Source organism: Cupressus sempervirens, chromosome 5 (genome assembly GCF_028749045.1).
Source record: "Cupressus sempervirens isolate cs-2001-9-10 chromosome 5, ASM2874904v1, whole genome shotgun sequence".
Taxonomy (NCBI): domain Eukaryota; kingdom Viridiplantae; phylum Streptophyta; class Pinopsida; order Cupressales; family Cupressaceae; genus Cupressus; species Cupressus sempervirens.
This window is the reverse complement of record NC_143122.1, coordinates 861,740,337-861,761,915: the sequence shown is the minus strand read 5'-3', so window position 1 is coordinate 861,761,915 and position 21,579 is coordinate 861,740,337. Positions and strand designations below refer to the sequence as shown.

The window sequence follows — 21,579 nt, the reverse complement described above, 5'->3', positions numbered from 1 at the left end:
GATTTTGACAAGATTGTTAAATCTATTAGTGAAAATTTGAAGTCTATTTACTACCAACTTTCAAGTGAGATTCATGAAATATTCCCTCGAGAAGAAATTCTTGAAGCAATGAGTTGTGTGTTTCCTCAATTTTGGAAGCACTTCAAAGATAATCCTAGTGATGCAAAGTTGTTTCATAATAAACTTTACAAATTGATAACACAGTTTTCAAAGCATATAGATTGCAATGGACAACCAATATAGGGAATCTTAAATTCAAATAATCTTTAAAAACAATGCAAATATTTTGGATTGTGTATGAAACACCAGATGGAAAACTTTGAGAATCCATTTGATCCTAGTGCAATAACAAGGCTCTGGAAAGGGATAAGTTAAAGTATTGTGTACTTCAATATCAGAATATTTTAAACTTGCTAATTTATGTCAAACAATGATATTAGGGTCGGTGGAAGATGAGAGAGTTTTCAGTGCATTGGGGTTTTTGAAATCAAAGGTTAGAAACAAACTAGACAAAAATTTGGAAACTTGCTTGAGATTGTTTGTAACTCAATAAAATGTTAGAGATTTTCCTTATGACAGGTCAATGGCCATTTGGAATTCCATGCATGAGAGACGAGGCCTTTGCAACACTTCAAAAGATGGTGGTGCTACTGCTAATTCTGACATAAATGATGAATTTAGGTCTCAGAGTCAAAATGAAGATGATGATTTTATTGATTTTGAATACCTGACTCAAAATGAAGAGGAACCTATTAGTACTACTTAGTTTCAGCATCTAGAGTCCATATGGGATATAGAAGCATCACATTTCAGCCCAAGTCAATGAAGTGATTTAGCATTCAGTTCTAAGGTATTTATAGCTAGATACTCTACTTCAGTTCTTCCATATTCAGTCATATTACAATTACAATTTAGCAAAATAGAGTTCAAGATTTTTGTTACTCTATTTTTGACATAATGTTATTTTTGTTTGGAAAATAATTTACAAACTCTGTCTAAAATGGTTTTTTTTTGGGGCAGAATATGCAGGCGTAGCTATAGTTATTATAGCAACAACATCAATAGCAAGAGCCTTTACTTCAAAATTCTCAAAGCCCTTCTCTTCAGCAACAACAAGTGGGTTAGGTCTTGGATTGTAGTTTCTTTTAGATCAAAGTGGTTTTGAAGTTGATAGTTTTAATTTAATTTCTTGACAAGGAAGGGGACATGAATAATTTTTAAATTTGAGACTTTTTTGAACAATGAAATTATGAATCTAAATTCTCATTGTTCATACTAAATGGTATACAATGATATCATTAGCTATCAATCTAATTATCTGAATTATGAATCATGATATATTTATTACTGTCATACTACTTTTGTTACAGTCAGTGCTATTATATTGCTGGCAAAATATATCGAATAATAATAATATTAATTTTATTATTGGAAAGATGAATTTTAGGTGTAAACAATAATATTTTGTTAGCCTTATTTCGAGTCACAATTATTTCATTTTTCTATGTTTTCTTTAACATACTTGAGTTAGCTAGCGAAACCATCTTCCTTGATTTCATGTTTCCCCAGATATCATCAAACATCGTATGAAGTCACCTTGTGCTATCCATTGTGTTTTTATACTTTGAACCTCTTTGAACCCCTTTGAACCTCAGATCAAAGTAGTTCAAAGATGTTCAACCAAGGGATTTTTTGTTCACCATTTGTTTGCAGGTGGGACCCACTAAGTATTATAAAGGTGTTCTTTCAAAGCATTTCGAACCCCTTTGAACCTTGGGTTGAAGTAGTTCAAAGATGTTCAACCAAGGGATTTTGTATTCATCATTTTTCTATAGGTGGGACACACTAAGTATTATAAAGGTGTTCTTTGACTTTTGAAGCAATTCAAACCCTTTGAATCTCATTTTTAAGCAGTTTTAAATGGTTCTATCACTAAATGCACACTTTTTCTAGAAAGTGCATAAGGAACACTCATGTACTCTTGGGTACTAAGGTAATGATTCACATACTCAACATTTAATGGATGAAAAGCTCAGTCTTTCCACAGACAAGCAATATTTGACTAATTCTACAATACTTTAAACTAACTCTAGAGCAAGATGAATGAAATTGAAAAATACAGAAATGGCAGTAGATACCACATAGAACTAATCACCATGGTTCACATAGTAATGAATCAGCTTCAAACACCAAGTCTTAGAGCACATCAAAAATTGATAGGATGTATATATTAAAATTAGCTTCTTGATATCAAGTCTTTTAAGAAAGCATTCGCAAACATATGACTATTTGTCTTTTGCTACTTCAAAAAATTAACTTAAACAATACTAACTTTATTAAAGTATACTTTGGCTACCAAAAATCTAACCGCTAACTAGCTAAATGCTCTAGCATTTATAGTTTTTACATAATCAAAAAGGCCTCAATTAAAGCCCAACCTTTTGGTTAAAATAGTTATAAATGTTAAAGATAGTTTTTGAAATAGTTCCAAAAATAAACAGAAAGTAATTAATTTTGTTAAACTTCATCCCCAATTTTCTCTTCGTCAGCCATGGTTTGCTTCACCAGCTTCCAACTCCTGAAGGCATTCATGAATTCCTGCATTACATGGGAGTATGGGTTTTTCAAGCTCAGCAACTTGGATTTGTGGGCATCCTTTTGCCATTTGAACTCCTTAATCTTTCGACTTTTCTCTGACATGAGATTCCTATTTAGGTATAACATAGATTTGATGTTTGCCAGCATAGTGAAATCATTGGCTATAGGTGTGTCACTATCTTTGATCTTCATTATTGCATCATTGAAACTTTTTGTCAACACCTTAGAGTCTCTATTTCCATCCTCAAATTGTGGAATCCCTATGGGATTGACAACATTCATATCCTTTAGGAGCTCCTTGTGCATCCTAGCAATCCCAATTTCAATTGATTGCATTTCCTCAATGGCTTCTTTGTAGATAGACTCCTTCCAGCCCATATTACTTTTTAGGATGAATAACATGCATGAATCCATAGTTTTCATAGGATTTTCACAAAGAAATTTTAGTACTCCATATTTTTCAACTTCATTAACTTGAAACACTATGGCCTAACATCGATTTTGATCAGCTTCCCATCCTGGTATGAGGGTTTGAATCTCACCAAATAGTGTTTCTTCCTTAGTGCATGTAGTAGTGAAATCCAAGATAAATTTACTGCCTTCCTTGATTATGGAAGCTACCCAGTCTTACACTGCGTCTAAGAGTAGTTTTCTCCTCTAAATTTGTTTAACTAGCTACTAGTTGTCTATGAAATCAGGATCAAAGGACTGTGGGATCTAAACCACTGGAAGAGCACCAAGATTCATTAATGAATCTATGTAGGTTGCCATGGTAATCACTAGGAACTTAAGTTCTTTCTTTTCTTTAGTGTCCTTTTCTGATTGGGTCAATATGTGATCCACGGAGAACTTGAAAAAAGGGTTACTTATGTCTCTATTAATGGTTCCCAATTCTACAGTGGTGACCTTAAGACCTTTAGTATCAATTTCCCTAGATTCATTCTTTTGTTTGTATATGGCTTCTTCTACTATTATTTTCTCATTTACTGGATTTTTTATATGATGAGCATTCATTTTTAATTTCTTGATCTTATAGCCATGAGCTGCATATTTGGTGACAATGTCTTGTACTAGTATAGACATAGGTTGTAGGTTCCTCTTCTTGCTGACTGAATTGGACAACCAAGATGGGATAACAGGAGTAGTGGAGATTCCTTGGGCTTCTTTGGTAGGAGTAATGAACTTGAGTTGGTTTGTCCCAGGAGTTTCAATTTTCTACACATCTCCATCGACATCTCCATCGGCATTATTTGAAAGACTAAATCCATTGCCTAGACCCAATCCTTGAGCCATTGCTTTCTCTTTTTGAATCTCTTGTTGCATGAGTGCCTCAGATTTGGTTTTAGACCTAGTTCTGAGGGTCGTGTTTTGTACGGGAGATTACATTCTTTTCTGCCTATTAGGAGTCGATAAACTACCTACAATAGGAGACAAAATTGGAATGTTAGGAGATGAAACCAGAATGTCAGAAGTTAGTGGTTCAAAAAAAGAAATCATTTTTAGAGATTTTCTAGCTTGTTATTCATTGACTGTCCTCATGCTTCTTCTCCTTAGCCAGTTATCCAGGTGAGTGAGGATGGATCTGGTTCTCAAATTTATGTCATCTTCTTCTTCTAGGTCCGAATCCACTTCTAATTTTCTTGACTCACTTGCTTCTTCCCATCCTAGTTCAACAATGTTTGAACCATCTTCAACCACTCCTTCTAATTGAAACTTCAGCTTGAGGGCACTAATTTGATGAAGTTTTAATCTTGAATGGTCTCTTCTTAACACATCCTATTCATTCTTGTAATCCTCCCACAAATTCTCTAAATGTGGAACTATAGACAATTGGCCTTTTAAACCAAGAACTTGAGCTGCAAATCCTTTGCTATCAAAATAACTCCTTACTTGATAGGATCCAAAATTAAAACCAATCAAATTTCTTGCAATGACCAAGGCATTAATCATGATGTTGTAGGTTAAATGGCCAAGTTTGATAGGAGAAACTAATTCCCAGTTCTCTTTAGGCAAGTTATCTTTAATCACTAAGAACAACTGCCTACAGACCTCAGCTAATACAAAACAAACAAGTGTGTAGCTAGGAAATTTCATCAGTTCTTCTTCAAACCTACCTACCCTCAAATAGGTAAATTTAGGAAACTAGATAAAATAGCTCCCATAGTTTTGAATTAAGTTTTGGGCTTCTAAGGATATCCTTGGAATTGGTGCTTTCTTTAGGATCACATGCACACTCTCTATTAGCACATCATGCACTTTCCTTAATTCTTCTAACATCATGTCCGTTTGGAGTAGAGGGCAGTATTGGTAGATGGTTATATCTTCAATCCAGGTTTCATGTGGAAGAGAGGTAATATTACTCACACAAGCGATGCAATTTAAGTCAGATAAGAAGCCATGTAGAAATTCTCTATAGATTCTTTAGCATGCTTAAGCTAGCTCCTTAATGAACTAGCAATTACCTCAGCCCAATCTAAGAACTCTTTTCCTTTTAGAATAATCTCCACATAATGATACATCCATTCTTCAAAAAGAAAAACATCACCTGAACCTTTAACCCGATGTAACAAAACCATGAGGTCATGAATATGAGGTTTCATATGGTCCTTAGTGACTATTTTGGGCAGCCTTAAACCACCTCTGTAATTGGTTGCCATCCACTTCCTAGCTAGGATGTTACAGTATTTACTTGGTTTTTCTTAGTACTTGACCAAAGACTCGGTAGAGGTGAATGTAGCAAAGGTACATTTAGGTAAACACAAAATTGAGGAAATGGTTGCCCTGGAAATAGGTAACACAGGTTCTCCATCTTTGTTCAAAATGATTTTACTCCTTACATCGTAGTGATCAATATAAAACTAAAATAATTCAGGACTCAATAGAGCAGAGGGAAAAGCCACAGCTTCAATTAGACTACTGGTTAGAATTTCTAGACAACCATTCACCCCATTGGCTTGCTCAAGAAAATTGGTTTGCAATTTTTCCACTTTGACACCCTCCAAATTAGTATCACAAATGATAGGTTTTTTACATTCTAAACTTGAAACATTCTCGAAGAAATGTAAAACAGACTTAATTTCAAGCAAGGAAAATAAAGCCCAATACCTATTACTAATTCTTTCTTTGAAATGCACATACAGGATAGAATAAAGGGAGGGATTTTTTGTACTCTCACCTATAGCTTGCTGAGAAAAATCAAACCTTTTTCCTTCTCTTTCTTCCTCTCCTCCAATTCAATCTTTCTCATAACAAACAAAAAGAAGGGACTTAAGTTCCTTTAAAAGGAAAGGAGAACACACAGGCAGAAGTACAACCTCAAAATGAGGCATTCATGGGAAATAAGTTGTGGCTGGATTCACACATTGCAAAACCCATAACAAGACCTCTTCATTTAATAACTTTCCTTTGCAGTTGTCTTTGCAATGATTACCTTCCTCTGACAAACAATCTACTTTTCTGGTGAAAGATTTCCCTTTCCAATTCATGATTACAACTCTTTACATGTTTGAAATTAAAGCATCACTCCAAATCATTACCCCCTAACATATCAATTAATGCCTCAAGAACCGAAAACCTTGAATAAATCATGATCACTTTTCCCCAAAAGTCTTCAGTGATAGAACCATTTTGAACTGCTTTGAACTAAGATTCAAAGGGGTTTGAAGTGCTTTGAAAGAGCACCTTTATAATACTTTGAAGGGGTTCTATCGTTCTATCACTAATTTTACACTTTTTCAATGATAAATATTTTGTAAAGGGAGTTGTACCTATAAAATGCCAGAGGGAAAAAAATATTACTATGTTTACCCAAGTGCTATGAATTGTATTTTATTTTTCGAGCCTTGGGCATAGATTGAATTGTTATTTACTAAAGATTAACTTATGCCTTATGAGAGCAATGCTAAGATGAGAAATATAATTATGAATTGCTAAGATGAGAAATATTATTATAAAATTTAACCATATAATTGTAATGTATATATTTTATGTCTAGTAGTAGCACAATGAATTAATTCACCCACAAAATTTATGTTTAATTTTGAAATTATTATTATTCACTAATGTATATATTTTTCATCTAATACAATGAAATGATTCACCCAAAAAAATAATATTTTACTATGATAGTTATTTTTTGTTTGCTAATGTATATATTTTTTGTGGTTTTAAAATAACACAATTGCCCAGATTTTAAACATTATTTGAGAGACTATGAATGATTCGCCAATGGAGATTATTATTTTGTCTTTGAAAAGTGTTTTTTTTCAGCATAAAAATTAATTTTTTTAATCAGGAGTTTACACCTTTCGCCAAGTTTTTACACCTTTTCTAAAGGAGGAGGGGTGGGGGGGTGGGGTGGGCAGGGGGGGGCACGGGGGGGGGGGGGGAGGTGGGTGTTTCTTAAAGTATACCCTTGCCATGTAGATAGTATGATTAAGGCTTTAAGGAGAGAGAAGTTAATTTGGTATAGAACCTCTCTTGGTCTGTAGACTACCTAATAATAGGTAGCAATGGAAATGCTTTTTCGGTAAAGGAATTTCACAACTTTTTTATTTGACTTCAAATGGGAAAATGTTGGAATTCATCAATTGTGTCGGGTCAATTCAATAGATGAATTACATGTAGTTATATAGGTCATACTTACTAAATATTGTAAGTGATTTTTAATTTGGACTCTATGGCTTAGTTGTTATATGCAACTTGAAGTCATGATTATTCATATGCTTTGAACATTGTTGCAACTCTAGAATTTCCTAAAAAATAAAAATGAGAGGCATTGCCCAATGCTTTTTTACTAGTATACTTTTATCAGGTTTTCCATGTAAATTCTATATTATGTATATTTTTTATTCTCTAGATTTTTCATTATCATACACATCTAAGGAACAAAAAAATTTAATGATTTACTTTAAAAAAAAATATCTACATATTCATCCTACTACATTTATAAGTACCTTTTTTTAATTGCACAGATTTTAATATGTTGATTTTGGTGAACATGTATAACCTTCTAACATGTTATGAATCCTCAACATATTTTCAAGTACCGCTAGCTTCAAATAGTAGAAATGACAAAAATGACAAGTCAAGAAAGTATGATAAAGATTCATATTATAAGTAGATGGATAGTGAAGTCCTTGTAGAAATAGAATTTATTTGGGTAGAAATGTAAACTTGTATTGTGGACATGAATATAAACCAAATTCTTGTCTGTTAACATGAAATTATAATAATTATAATTTTGAATTTCCAAATGTATGATTACATATATATTACATGAATACATTTTGTACTATTTTTTTTTCAAATTGTAACATACCAACGATGCATCCATGTACTAGCTTAGATAGTAACATGGGTCAATAGATAACATATATAAATATTTATTTCTCTTTATCAATTAATTAGATGATTTTATTATTGAACTTGTACTTCAAAGACATGCACCACTATGTATGAGCTCTAGGATAATGAAAACAAATTTCTATTTAACATGCTTGATGGACATGAGCATAAGTACAATATGTCAAAATTAAAAAAGATACTAAACATAGATATTTATAAAACTATCAATAGTATCATAGAGCTGGAATTCTTCAGTAAACCATTGGTAAGACATATTATTAATATTGAAAACACTACAATACCCATGTAACTACTCTTTTTTATCATCACTAAATCATCTATAATTAATCCCTTCTATGATTCTTCTTTGTACGTATAAGTCTCAAAAATAACATGGATAGTCATAAGTGTTATGTCTAGGTCATTCTAGATCTTAGGTATACCTTAACAAATAAAAATAAATAGATAATATTTATCTGCTTACGTTCTCTCTTCTCTATAATATTTATTAACATCTAGAAGTGTGTAATTGATTTTGCATTACTTATTTAATTACTTTGTTATAACATGTTTCATTGGAAGGAGAAGTTGGGTATCTCAACAACCCCCCTTGATAATGACCATGAATGCTTTAATATTTTCATATTCTTTTCCTATTGATTGTTGTTTTCTATTTTGACATTCTAATGTTCATAAATAGAGCTTTAGAGTTACTTGAATACTTTCCTTTTATAAGAATTTCAACCCCTATTTCATAAATGTTACCTTTCTCTTGGCTAGCTTGAACCAGTGTGGTAATATCTCAAATCTTTAATACTTCATCTCTTTTTGAGAAAGTCACTCTTGATAGATATATTACAAAACAATTGTTATTTTTTTTTCTAAATAATTGTTTTATTCTTCTTGAGCATTCAAATCTTCAAATTTTTCTTATATTTTTCATATAAAAATATTTATAATTGAACATTTTATCAACTTTACTTTTAATTTTGTCCCTCTAATCCCTAATAGGTGAAATTAAATTTTGAGAGCTGATCCCTCAACAACTAGGTCTTTTGGGAGGGGTGGTCTTGTTATGGACATGCTAGGTGGTATATTGGATACTTATTGGGTGAATTTGGGATTCCAAACCATTCACACTACTGAAATTTGTATTACATACCATGGCTTGAGTTAGAAGTCATAGGGGGTTATAAAAGGATCACAGTGGAGGGTGATGCCACAAATTTCATCATGGTGCTTTCAAGAAAATGAATGCTGCGATGGGAGACAACTCACATTAACCAAAAAATCTTCAATACTCTTGACACATTGGAGGATTTTATATCCTAACACATCTATCTTGAGAGGAACAAAGTTTATGATAGGCTGGCAATTAAGGATCATTGCACTAATTCTATTATTACATGGAATGACTTCTAAGATCTTCCCAAAGTCATTCATATGCATAGAAAAAAAGGATATTTCTAATCGTATCTCAATAATGATACCAAAATTTAAGCTAACTATGATGTGAAATGTTATTATTTTCCTTGGAAATTGAGATTTAACTTTGTTTTCAAAATCTCTAGCCCTCTAATTTTTTGTTAAGTTTTTATTTTTTTATTTTTTTAAATGTACTTTACCTAGGGTTTGATATTTTCCTCCCGGCTATAGCAGTCCTTTTGAATTATGGTTTATACTAGTAAGGATTGTATGACCTACAATATGGGTGGTGGTTTAAATCAAATTAGGCCTAACACTAGCAAATAATTAAAGAGTAGCTCAAAGGTGTGAAGTATTATTCAAGAGTGAAATGTTGATAACTATGTGGTAGGTATGCAATTATACAAAATCAAACTTTTTTGATAAATTTGTTACATCTTGAGATGGTGGTAAGGTCTTCCATGAAGGAGTGTTATTTCTCTACAAAAACTATTACCATGATGACTAGCTTTCTCACATAGGGAAAACAAATTGCCAATGATTCCAAAGTAATTTACAAAGATGATTTGAAATGGCTTCTTAACTCAGGGGAGAAGGTTCCACATTTCTAGAATGGATTCAATAGATTTGAGTTTCTAATATTGTACAAGGACATGGAAATTATTATCTTTAAGTTAATCATTTAGGAAGGTAGATTAAATAGATACCCATCACCTTTTCTTCTTATTCTCAATCATTTCCTAGGGATGTCAACTTCTTTTTTCCTTTTTGGATTGTGTTCCCCCTTGTCATAGTCTTTAGCTAAAGTTAAGAGTGATGATGTTATTTAGAACTTCATGGAGGTCTCCTCTTATGTCTTTACAATTTCCAATTGGATCTAAATCTATAGGTGGTCCCTTCTCCATCCATAAAAAATGAGCTAAATAAACCCAATTTCATGATGTCCACACACCAGTCAATATTTTGTCAAAATTCCTTCCTTCTCTAGGTCCAGCTATGTCAATCCCCTTGTTAAGAAAAAATGTAAATATATAGACTTTGATCAACCTAAGGAATAATTTTTAATTCTGTAGACAACTTTTCTTCCTCTTGGTCTATGAAATCATCATAGACTCCATGGAATTTAGCTGCAAGTTCCCCTTTTATTGTAGAGAAATAGGTAGCAGATTAAAGTCATGGGACAAATGATGCGATAATATGGGGAGCGAGTAATGAACTTACTTCAAAACATAAAATTTGGGAAATAATGGACTTGCTTAAATTAATGACCTCAATAACCAAATTCTCATGGAGGAAGATGAAAATAAAATGGTTAATTCTTTTCCCAATATAAAATTGCAACAATCCTAATTGAAAGAAGAACACCCAGGTATATTGCCTAAAACATGGAAATTATCTCTAATAGTGCTTGATGCAAAAATTCCCTTCATGTAGAGATAGAGGAAGAACACTTACATGTAGAAAGAGATCGAAAATATTGTAGGTTGTACTCAAAGATGATGCGGTCTCTTCAAATGACACTATTGATTGTGCTATGAAATGTACCTCCTTCCTAGGCAAGTTGAAGGAAATAAATAAACTGTATAAAAGAGTTTGTCCCCTGTCTAAGTAGTTCTTCTCTACTGGTTTAGCTTTTTAGTTTCCTAGTGCTTTAATTATTTTGTGATTCCTACATTCTAGTATCAAATTTCTAGTTATTTATAGTTCTACATTTTTTTGAATTTCCTTATTTTTTATGTTTTTTAAATTCAAAACTTATGAATTAACTTTGTGTCACCTATTAGATACTTGATGTTACTTTTAACTATTGGGATCAGTCCCTCTCCCACTTGATCTGATCAGAACTATAACATTAATTTTTTAGAAACTTGATATATAACTACATCTAAATCTATTTAAAAATAACATTTCATAGATCCATTATTCAATTATATAATCCAACATTGTTAATCCAAATATTATTCAACACACCTATGAAATTGATATGTATATATCCCAATAGTTTTATTATGGTTATTTTTTCCTATTAAAATGAGAGCACAATATAAATTGCATTCCTTGAAGTAACTTACTTGAATTTGAAACAACTATATAGTTATTTTCTCTACATATAACATACTCAAGCTCTTCATAATTTTTCCTTATTGTTGACTCAATATGATTTCCCATTTATTGTATACTTTCCCCTAATCCTTGAGCTTTATATATCATTCCTTTCATAATTTTAAACGAACATTATCATCAAAATAAATAGGAAAATCTATAGGATGAAATGAATTCTTATAAATTCTAATAGATTTATAGAGTTATTTTCACATTAATTATCAAAAAAAAAAAATCTCAAACGTAGTTACAAAATAAAATAAATAAATAAATTGTGACATGAAACACCATAAAAAAATAATATTGATCTCAGTCATTTGTTGTATTCTACTAGTTGTTTCACACTTACACACACATGCACGCACTTACGCACGCACGCACGCACGCACGCGCACACACACACACACACATGTTGTTGGAAATATTATGACAAGATAAGTTATTGAGAGGGGAGGGATGAATCACTGACCATTAATTTTTTTATCCCAATTACAAATTAATCCTTTATGTGAATTCTGATCTAACTACATGCATGAGAAACTGGAAAACATAAAAGCATAGACAACATTTTAACACAAGATTTGGTGACCCAAAAACTTTTCAAATAGAAAGTAAAACTAGGGTGGGGATGATATTGACAAGCTTTAGTACTGCAATATAAAGTTGGCCTATTAAGGCTTACAATTATCACTTCTAATGATTTGCCCTATTAAGAGCAATAAGAATTGCTAGGTCCACCTTGTTAAAGGATTTACAAACATATAATGAAGTATGCACTTAGTAAAGAGATTTACACAAGACTGTTAGGTCTACCTTGTTAAATGATTTGGCTAATCCACCTGTTAGGATGAAGCAGTAGCTGATCTCTAATCTACAACTTGGTTTGCTACATGAGATTTCTTTGAGTATACAAATCACCTTGCTGTGATAGATAAATCTTTGCTGCTCCTTATACTATTGTAGCCTTTGTAATTCACTCTTTTTCTCTTCTTTGATGATTACATTCCTTCTCTTTGATTATTTGGATTTGATACAACACATTACATATATATCAATCCACTTACATAATTACAAAGTTAGCCACAATACAAGTTTGCACAAATATTACAAAGTCAGCCAAAATGTAGAAAATCGGGTCCTGAAGAATGACTCGATGAGGTTCTGATACTCAGCATCCACTGTTAATGCTTGAAATCATCATGCGCTCAGTAGACATAGAAGCTCAGTCCATATTGATCACTTCCAAGTAATCTTAAACTTGGTCTGCACTGGTGACTCGACAAATGCTATGAAACTTGGTATATAAACTGAATCACTTGATTCACACTATGTAGCTTGATTAATGCTATCACTTCAAGCTCGATATAAATTGAGTCACTTTGTTAACACTGAGTAGCTTAGTTAACACTAGACTCACATCACATCAACTATGAACTCGATAAGCAATGCACAACTCAGTTTGCATTGGTAAACTTGGCATACAATGAGATGCGTGATTTACACTGGTCATCATCACCATAGTAGTAACTACTCGATGCAAACTAAAGTATGTCTATAGGACTCAGTAGCAACTATAGAACTCGATAACAACTGAAATGCTTGGTTAACACTGTTAACTATACAATATGCTCAATTTGAACTTACAATCTAAATAAGTGTATATTACTAATAATAAACATGACTGGAATGTCAACACATGCATACAGACATTCATTTAAATAAATACATACATACATACATAAATTTACATATAGATATATATAGATATATATACATACATGTGTGTGTGTGTGTGTGTGTGTGTGTGTGTGTATATATATATATATATACATATGTATATATGTATGTATATATATACATACATATGTATATGTATGTATGTATGTATGTATGTCTATATGTGTGTGTGTGTGTGTGTGTGTGTGTGTGTGTGTACATATGTATACACACACACACACACACATATATGTATATACATACATACATACATACATACATACATACATATATAATATATATATATATATATATATATATACATACATACATATGTGTGTGTGTGCATGTGTACATATATATGTATACATATGTATACACACACATACATACACACACACACACACACATACATATCTGTGTGTATGTGTGTCCATACAGATAGATGTATTAAAATTTTGAAATTATATTATCTTTTCATACAAAAAAAATCTCCTTGATTACCCTATTACCTAATTTTCCTACCTATTTTATCGAAGAAAATAATATAAACTTATCACTTTTTTTGTCCTTGTCTATGATTCTACTAGAATATTTTTTTCCTTCTTTAAAAATTTAGGTTACTCTCCTTCAATATTCTTATCATATGTAAAATTTTCAAATAATTAATTTGTTTTGAATCTCCTCAAATGTTTAATCTCCTCTTTGTAAATCTAATTGCTTGATTCTCATTTTAGATAACTAAATTTATAAACTCTAGTGTAATAGTTTAAATCTCTTTGACAATGTTCTAAACAAAAAATAATCTTGTCCTTGTAAATAATTATATTATAGTAACATTTAATCCCATGATTTCATTTTGATAGGTATTTAAATCTATGATTTCTTGTTCTGACAATTTCTTTTGCTTGCCTTACTAGTGGGGGACAATCAACAACCTTACACAAGTTTTCTAGCAAAAAAAAATTATTTCCCTTTTGTTGGTGGATGTATAAATACATGAGAAATATTTGTGACACTCTTTATCAAATTTGGAGTAGGGTGAAACATAACAACCTTTCCTTTTAATGAAATAGAAATATTTATGGCACATTTTATCACTTTATCAAACATAAAGATACATAGGATAATAGAGCTACCTTTTATAATTAGAATGGTCTCTATAGATTCCTTTAATTCTCTTTAACAAATTTTTTACTTGGGACTTGACATGAATTATATACCTATAACTTCATTTTTAATTGCCCTTTTCATTAGAGATCTCTTACAACATTAGTTTATACTTTATTTGATTTGATTTGTGCACCTTTACTCTTGAATTAATAGTCTACATAGCTTGAAGGTTTTTGAACAACTTCTTCCTTAATGATTTACAAGTATCTAATTTAGATGTGTTAAAAAAAAAACCTATAAACATAGATTTATCATTGCTTTCTATGACTTCATCCTTATTCACTCCAATGGATCCCTCTCTGTGTTCATTTTTAACACTCTTCTCCCAATCATATTTCCTCCTTATTAGTCACACTTTACACCTTGAAGGTATGTAGTAGATAATATCTAATGATGTAGGTTCAAATAACAATGCACATAATATTAAATTATGATAACTAATATCTAAGCATAATTTGAGTGTAGATTAAACATTAATTTAATCAACAACACCCCTTTAAGTACAATTTGGAGAGAAGATAATTAGTCTATATAATAAAGATGCAATATAGGTCATAACAACTAAAATGTTTTAGTGACCCATGTCTATAATGAAAATGTAAAAAATAAACTTATCACATAAAGAAAATAAAATAATGATAATAAAGCATATAAGAAAAATCCCATCTAAAACATAGAAAATAAACCAAAGGTCTGGATTAAGGATTCAATGACATTCTTAAATGACTAAATACATCATGTACATATAATCAAATACCTCCCTAGAAGAAAGAATATAGAAGACTACATAGTTCCGTATAATAGATAATGTCCTATAGAAATGATGAGTTCTTGAAGATAAAATATAGTCTAATCTTAAAAGACCCAATTTCTCCACGTGGGACGAAAATAAATCATATACAAATATGAGAATGCTTCTCATTATAGATTAGAATAGTAAAGTAGAATCTAAATGAAATATTACAGTATTTTCTTTCAAAATATGCTTGTGTTATGAAGACATTAAAAGATTCTGTCATGAACCAATCAATATTATAACTAATCATTGCAGAAGGTGACAAAAAAGAACCAAATTAAAAATTCATTTGGAGCAAGATCCAAAGGAAAAGATAAATTAACAAAATTGGTATCCCAAATATAATCAAATAATAGAGATAAACCCTCTAATGTGTCAAGCAACTTTTAATATGGGACTCAATAAAAAATCACCCATTATTGGTCAAATACGAATCCATAATGATGAACTTATCAATAAGGATTATGGAAGTATCCAATGATAGTGGATCAAGTAGTTCTAAAAGTAACTCTAGAAACTAAAGCTCTATACTTTTTAAATAAACTCTCTAATGTGTCAAGCAACTTTTAATATGGGACTCAATAAAAAATCACCCATTATTGGTCAAATACGAATCCATAATGATGAACTTATCAATAAGGATTATGGAAGTATCCAATGATAGTGGATCAAGTAGTTCTAAAAGTAACTCTAGAAACTAAAGCTCTATACTTTTTAAATACTAATTTATAAAGTTGTTCCAAAAGTAGGAATATCATTATACAACTTGATGATAAATTCTCACTATGATGAGTGAGAAAAAAATCCCCCCATTGCACATATAGTTTCCCTTCCCAAAAATAAACAAAACAATTTTTTCAATAATGGTTCTTCAAAAAAGATATATATAGCCATCATGAAGAAACAAGATAATTTCCAAAAAGGAAAAAAATGATCTATGGTAAAGAATTTTAGTGGAGATTGAGTAGATGATATAAGGTGGTAGTTGTGCAAACCATTAATTTAATAACTCTACAAGTCAACTCTTTATGTAAAGTTAAAATATCACTACTAACAAAAACAAGGTATGATCACACCCAACATGAGAATTTTATCACATTATTAGGAATAATAGACAAGTTTAAAAAACAAAAGAAATGTTCAAAGAAGAAAAAAAGTAGGACTAATGTCCAATGTGAGATTTGAATTAACATCGTAACTAGGCCCTACCCACACTATTGTGTGTCATATATTAAAATTTAGGAGAAAAATATTTGATGAATTTTGTATCCATGCAAATGATTATAAATAAAACAATAAAAATTTTAAAATAAAATTGATTAGTGGTTCAAGCATCACTGAATGATAAACCTTGTGGAAAAAAATCCACTTGTGTTGTGAGCATAGAGATAATAAAAGAACTCAATAGAAAAGAAATAGATCCACAAAAAGAAGGCCAATAATTGGCTTATCAAATAGTTGAACAAGGCTCAATGTGCAACAAAACGAGTCACATAAATGATGTCAAACCCAACCATCAAGTTAAACCAAATGTCTATCTTCAAATAGACATTGCACTTAAAATAAGAAACTTAACCTCGATTTGGACAGTGTTGAACATGAAAGAATGTTGATAGGAAATGAAGGTAAATCAAAGATAGGAGATAGAGAGCTAGAAAAGTAGGTTTTGGTACAAAAAATTGACCATATCACAAAATGCACAAGGGCCTTTCTGAAATATAGCTCAATCTATGATAAAGCCACTTGTAACTTGAACTAGAAAAATGATCACAAGCTATACAACAGCCAAATACAATGAGTGTAGTCAAATAATTTGATGGTAACATGGAACACTATAACCAAGTACTTAAGACAACAATAGATTCGTAAAAAAGAAATGATTATAGACAATCTAATTTAAAAATAAAGTGTTTGACAAAAATCTGATCAAATTAGAAAGAAATCCATTTGTACAAATTGGTTGACAAGCATGTTAAGTTTCACTAACCAAAGGAGCTTACAAGATACAAAGTAGTCTATTATGCACTAGGGACAAGAACCATCACTAATAGAGTATAAATAAAACAATCATTAAAGGCATCCTAAAAAATAAGTAAAAATATTCAAACATTGACAACTACGATTGAAAAATCAATAGAGAAATGTCAGATCGGCCATTAATTCAAAATAAAATGCATCAACAATGAATCACCTTTTGTTGAAATTGACCTCAAATGAATTGATGGAGATTCTAAGAAGAAGGAGACACTAAACTAACAACTATAAACCTTTACAAAGAGAAGTAAATCATCAAAATGGTAAATTTACTCACATGATTAGTAATGTACAAGCACTTTTCTTATATAGATAAAAGTGAGAGATATAATAACACAAAATAATATAATCTCTTAATAAGATGTAAAAATAGATATGCAATAGGCAATAACAAACTACCTATATGCTTAAGAATTATAATAGTTAATATAGTTAATACCTAAATAGTTTAAACATAAAATAGGTTTTAATTTACCCCAATATATATTATCTAAAATTTTGTAATCTATCATTTAATTATTGTCTAGAAAACATATCACTAATAGTATCATATCTCTTACACAGATCCCTAGGTCTATCTAATGGGCTCATGAACGGTTAAGTATATTAGGATGAGCTGACGTCTACTGTGTTACTTAAACTAGTATATGCTTTTAATTTACTTAAATTCAAAATTCAATATTTTCGACACCTTAATTTTCATTTATTGGTGTTCTTTAAAAGCTGTTGCAATCAAAACCCTGCTCTGTTCAAGGAATTAAAGGTGATGAGGATCATGAGAATTTTCAGTTGCCAGAAGATTTACTCGGTCAGGAGCTATGTGGATTGAGCATTCTGGTGCTACGATGCTCACTTGACATCAATAAATTTTGTGGAGATTTGATATGGCTTCGCTTGACTAAATGTAACTGCAGCTGTGTTCCTCCAAGTCTTTCCCTAAGAAGTTTGAGAGTATTAGAGCTTTCTGATGTCAATTTAAAGGACTTGAGCACATTATGTTATGCTGTTGAGGTATGGAGATTTGTTCTCTATTTTTCAATCATCATTGAAGGACCGATTTATTCTCTGTTGATGATGTATTAAAATAAGAATGTTTTAATGGCAGGAGCCCTCACAAGTACCGTTCAATAGAAAGTGTCCGCTCTTTAAGCTCTTCCATTCTAGGCCATCTTTTCATCGTAGAAAAAGCTACCAGGTTCTTTCCTCAAGCAGCTCATTCGACATAACATCCACAGATGCACCCTCGTTAGATTCATCGTTGCCAGAAAGTAGATGTCAAGTGTTGCTCAGAAAGCTGAAGAAAACATATGCCAAAATATTTTCAAGAAACATTAAAAGTCTGCCATCACTCCCAATTAAATTTGAGGAAGTGAGAAACCTAACACATTTAGATCTATCAGGGTGCACAAATTTGGAAGAGTTGCCCAATTCATTCACTCAATTATTGCAACTTCAATATTTATCATTGCGAGATTGCAAGAAGCTTGTTCTCAGAGATCTGGGAGAAATCTCCACCCTGGAGTACTTAGATCTGCAAGGATGCATTTTGCTGAGTGAATTGCCAAGTGGAACCACACATCAACGGTCATTGAAATATTTAAATATACTCCATACCACCGTGGAACAACTGCCTGAGAATCTTGAGAAGCTGGGAAACCTAGGACAGCTATTCATTGGGAGCCTAACGTTGAAATGTCTACCATCCTCTTTGAAATGTTTGGGCCGGTTAACTGAACTGATTCTATTTGAATGCTTCAGTCTGGTTGACATTGGGGATATTGAACAGTTGGTGCATTTGGAAAGACTGCGGATATCTCGGTGTTTATCAGTGAGGATGTTGCCAGAAAGAATTGCATGGACCAATATTAAGAATTTGGATGTGCGGTGGTGTTTAATGTTTGATGGGTTTCAAATGGAAATGAAATCAGGTAGAGCTCCATCTGAGAGATTTTTAATCCATAGTGCAAATCATGGAGCAGATGATCTTGGCAATCTGACTATGAGAGTTTCTAATTGGAACAATGCAAGTGGTTTAACAAATCTGATCATAAGAGATAGCCGCATAACCCAGGTGTATATTCCTCAAGCCAAATCACTTTGTCCCAACCTTGAGATTGTTGACCTTTCCAATAATCTATACTTGACAAATATTGAGGGTTTGCCAGACAGTTTGGTAAGACTAAAGCTGATGGATTGCCGAGCATTGAAGACTCTTACATGCCTTTCTAATCTCAGACACCTTAAATATCTTGATATTAGTGGCTGTGATGCACTGGAAAGCCTGAATGTGGAAGGCCTGAGCTCAATAGATGAAATTAAAGCAGAAAAATGTTGGAGGCTGAGGAGGATTCAGGGACTGGAGCAGTTAAAAAAGCTATCATATTTTCAGATATCCACATTCAACACAGTCTCGAGCTCTACCTGGAGAGATATTCTGGTCAGTATAAATATATAGGAATTTTTTCACACATCGCCTCTTTTACTATCATTATAAGAATGCTTGTGTGTTTATTGATTGATATAAATTTAATTGTCATTGTAGAATACAGCTCCACATTTATATGATAGCCCAATATTGTCCACTTCATTCGTTTTAAACTTTGTTTTCATTGCAAAACTTTATCAAAGAAATGGCATTTCAATTATGTGATAATTAGATCTTTCCCTTTGAAACATGGCCAGTCCTTTCCATCGAGTGTATCAACAGCCATTCTTTGTGGAGCAACTATCAACATGGAGAACGTCGCTGAAATGGTAGTGGGCATTTAATATGTGTTCTTCAAAATAGAATTTTGATTTCTAATATTTGCATCATTGTTAATTGACAATTTCATGATTGAGGTTGACTTTTGCAAAATGTGTAGGAAGGGTTTGCTCACAATTGCCAAGATATTACACTGAAGGGCATTCCCTCGCACCTACTAGAAACTGAAAGACCACTTTCTGTGAAGTTTGTATATGGAGATTTAGAAGGAGCGATTTTATTGTGCCTAGTAGCAGATAAGTATTCCAAAATTGAAGTAACAGTTGATGGCCATATTTATAATAGCTCATGTGTAGTGGATGATATGAACACCTCGTGTGTAATGAATAATGGAAACACCAGTGCTCTACACATGATGAAGTGGGCAAAAGACTCTCAAGTATTTCAAGATTACAAATTCTGTAATGATGAGAGTGTGGTTCTCTTTGTAAATCCAACAAACGCCAGACTAAAACGTGGATGGATTGTGACAGCGAAAAGTTTAGAATTGTGTAAACGATTCGCCAGCTCAATCTTCGTAAACTCCATTTTGTAATTAGAATAAACAGTTTCCAGTGAATTTTCAGGAACGGTACAAGCACAGCTAAAAAAGCATTTAAACAAGCAAGCAATGTTCTGTTTATTACTCTGTAAATTATTTCTGTTCTTCAGTACATCCAGAAATTTCTTTTGTACCTAGATTTGATATCCTTCTGACATTACAGCTGATTTTTTGCAGTAGAAATAGTTCTGTTAAATTAGCTATTTCAGTGATATTCATTTCCTATCGTATAGTAAAGTCATGATTTTCTATAACATACAAATGCAGATTAAGATGCAAGATTGTAAAAAATAATATTCCAAATTCACCATCTTTAGATGCTAGACCATTAGCAACTGTTGCTTGCATTCCATTTGATCTTCCTATTTTCAATAAGAGTGTACGCATAAACCGAAGAAGTGGAGAAATAATGTATACAAGCATAGAAATTTTTCAATCAGTAAATAAAACAATATATTGCAATATATTTATTCAATGGAATTGTAAAACTTTCATGATTCTATGATCAAGCATCAATTAATTTGAAAAATCAGAGTTTATAAAATGCGTTGCAAATTCTTTAATATCAGTAAATAAACAATATATTGATTCAATGGAATTGCAAAACTTTCATGATTCTATGATCGACTATCAATTAATTTGAAAAATCAGAGTTTATAAAATGCATTGCAAATTCTTTAATATATAGTTGTTCAATAAGTTCATAAGATTTAAAAATTAGTATTGAAGTTAACTAAAGTAGTAAAAATAAAATATTGCAATTAAAATTATTTTTAATTTGAAAAAATAAACTATCACATCAATTTTTTTATATTCATACAACACTATAGGACTATAGTTCTCATACATATGAAATAAAATTACAATGCCAATATAAACACTGTATGAGGCACCAAAACAAATAGTAAAAAAGTTGGATCAAAAGTATTTAATGATCATTGAAGATCTAAGAAAGAAGAATGGAAAGTAATTTTTGTCCAAGGTGCAAGGGACCTAAATGATGTAAACAAGCCTTAAATTACATAAGGATGCAATACATTTTATAGATGAGTTAGAGTACCTAATGTGCTAAAAGATTTAATA

The 21,579-nt window shown here is 31.6% G+C and overlaps 1 protein-coding gene across 1 annotated transcript in view; it reads left to right on the top strand.

Annotated features, from left to right (window-relative positions):
* Positions 1 to 20,521, top strand: part of LOC149558637 (disease resistance protein RML1B-like) — a 29,710-nt gene extending 9,189 nt beyond the window's left edge. Inside the window, exons 3-6 of the mRNA XM_089830979.1 lie at positions 17,915 to 18,202; positions 18,297 to 19,628; positions 19,874 to 19,945; positions 20,056 to 20,521. Of these exons, the coding sequence (XP_089687105.1) occupies positions 17,915 to 18,202; positions 18,297 to 19,628; positions 19,874 to 19,945; positions 20,056 to 20,490 (2,127 nt within the window). The 3' untranslated portion in view covers positions 20,491 to 20,521. The remainder of the gene's footprint in view (positions 1 to 17,914; positions 18,203 to 18,296; positions 19,629 to 19,873; positions 19,946 to 20,055) is intronic.
* The last annotated feature ends 1,058 nt before the right edge of the window (positions 20,522 to 21,579 follow it).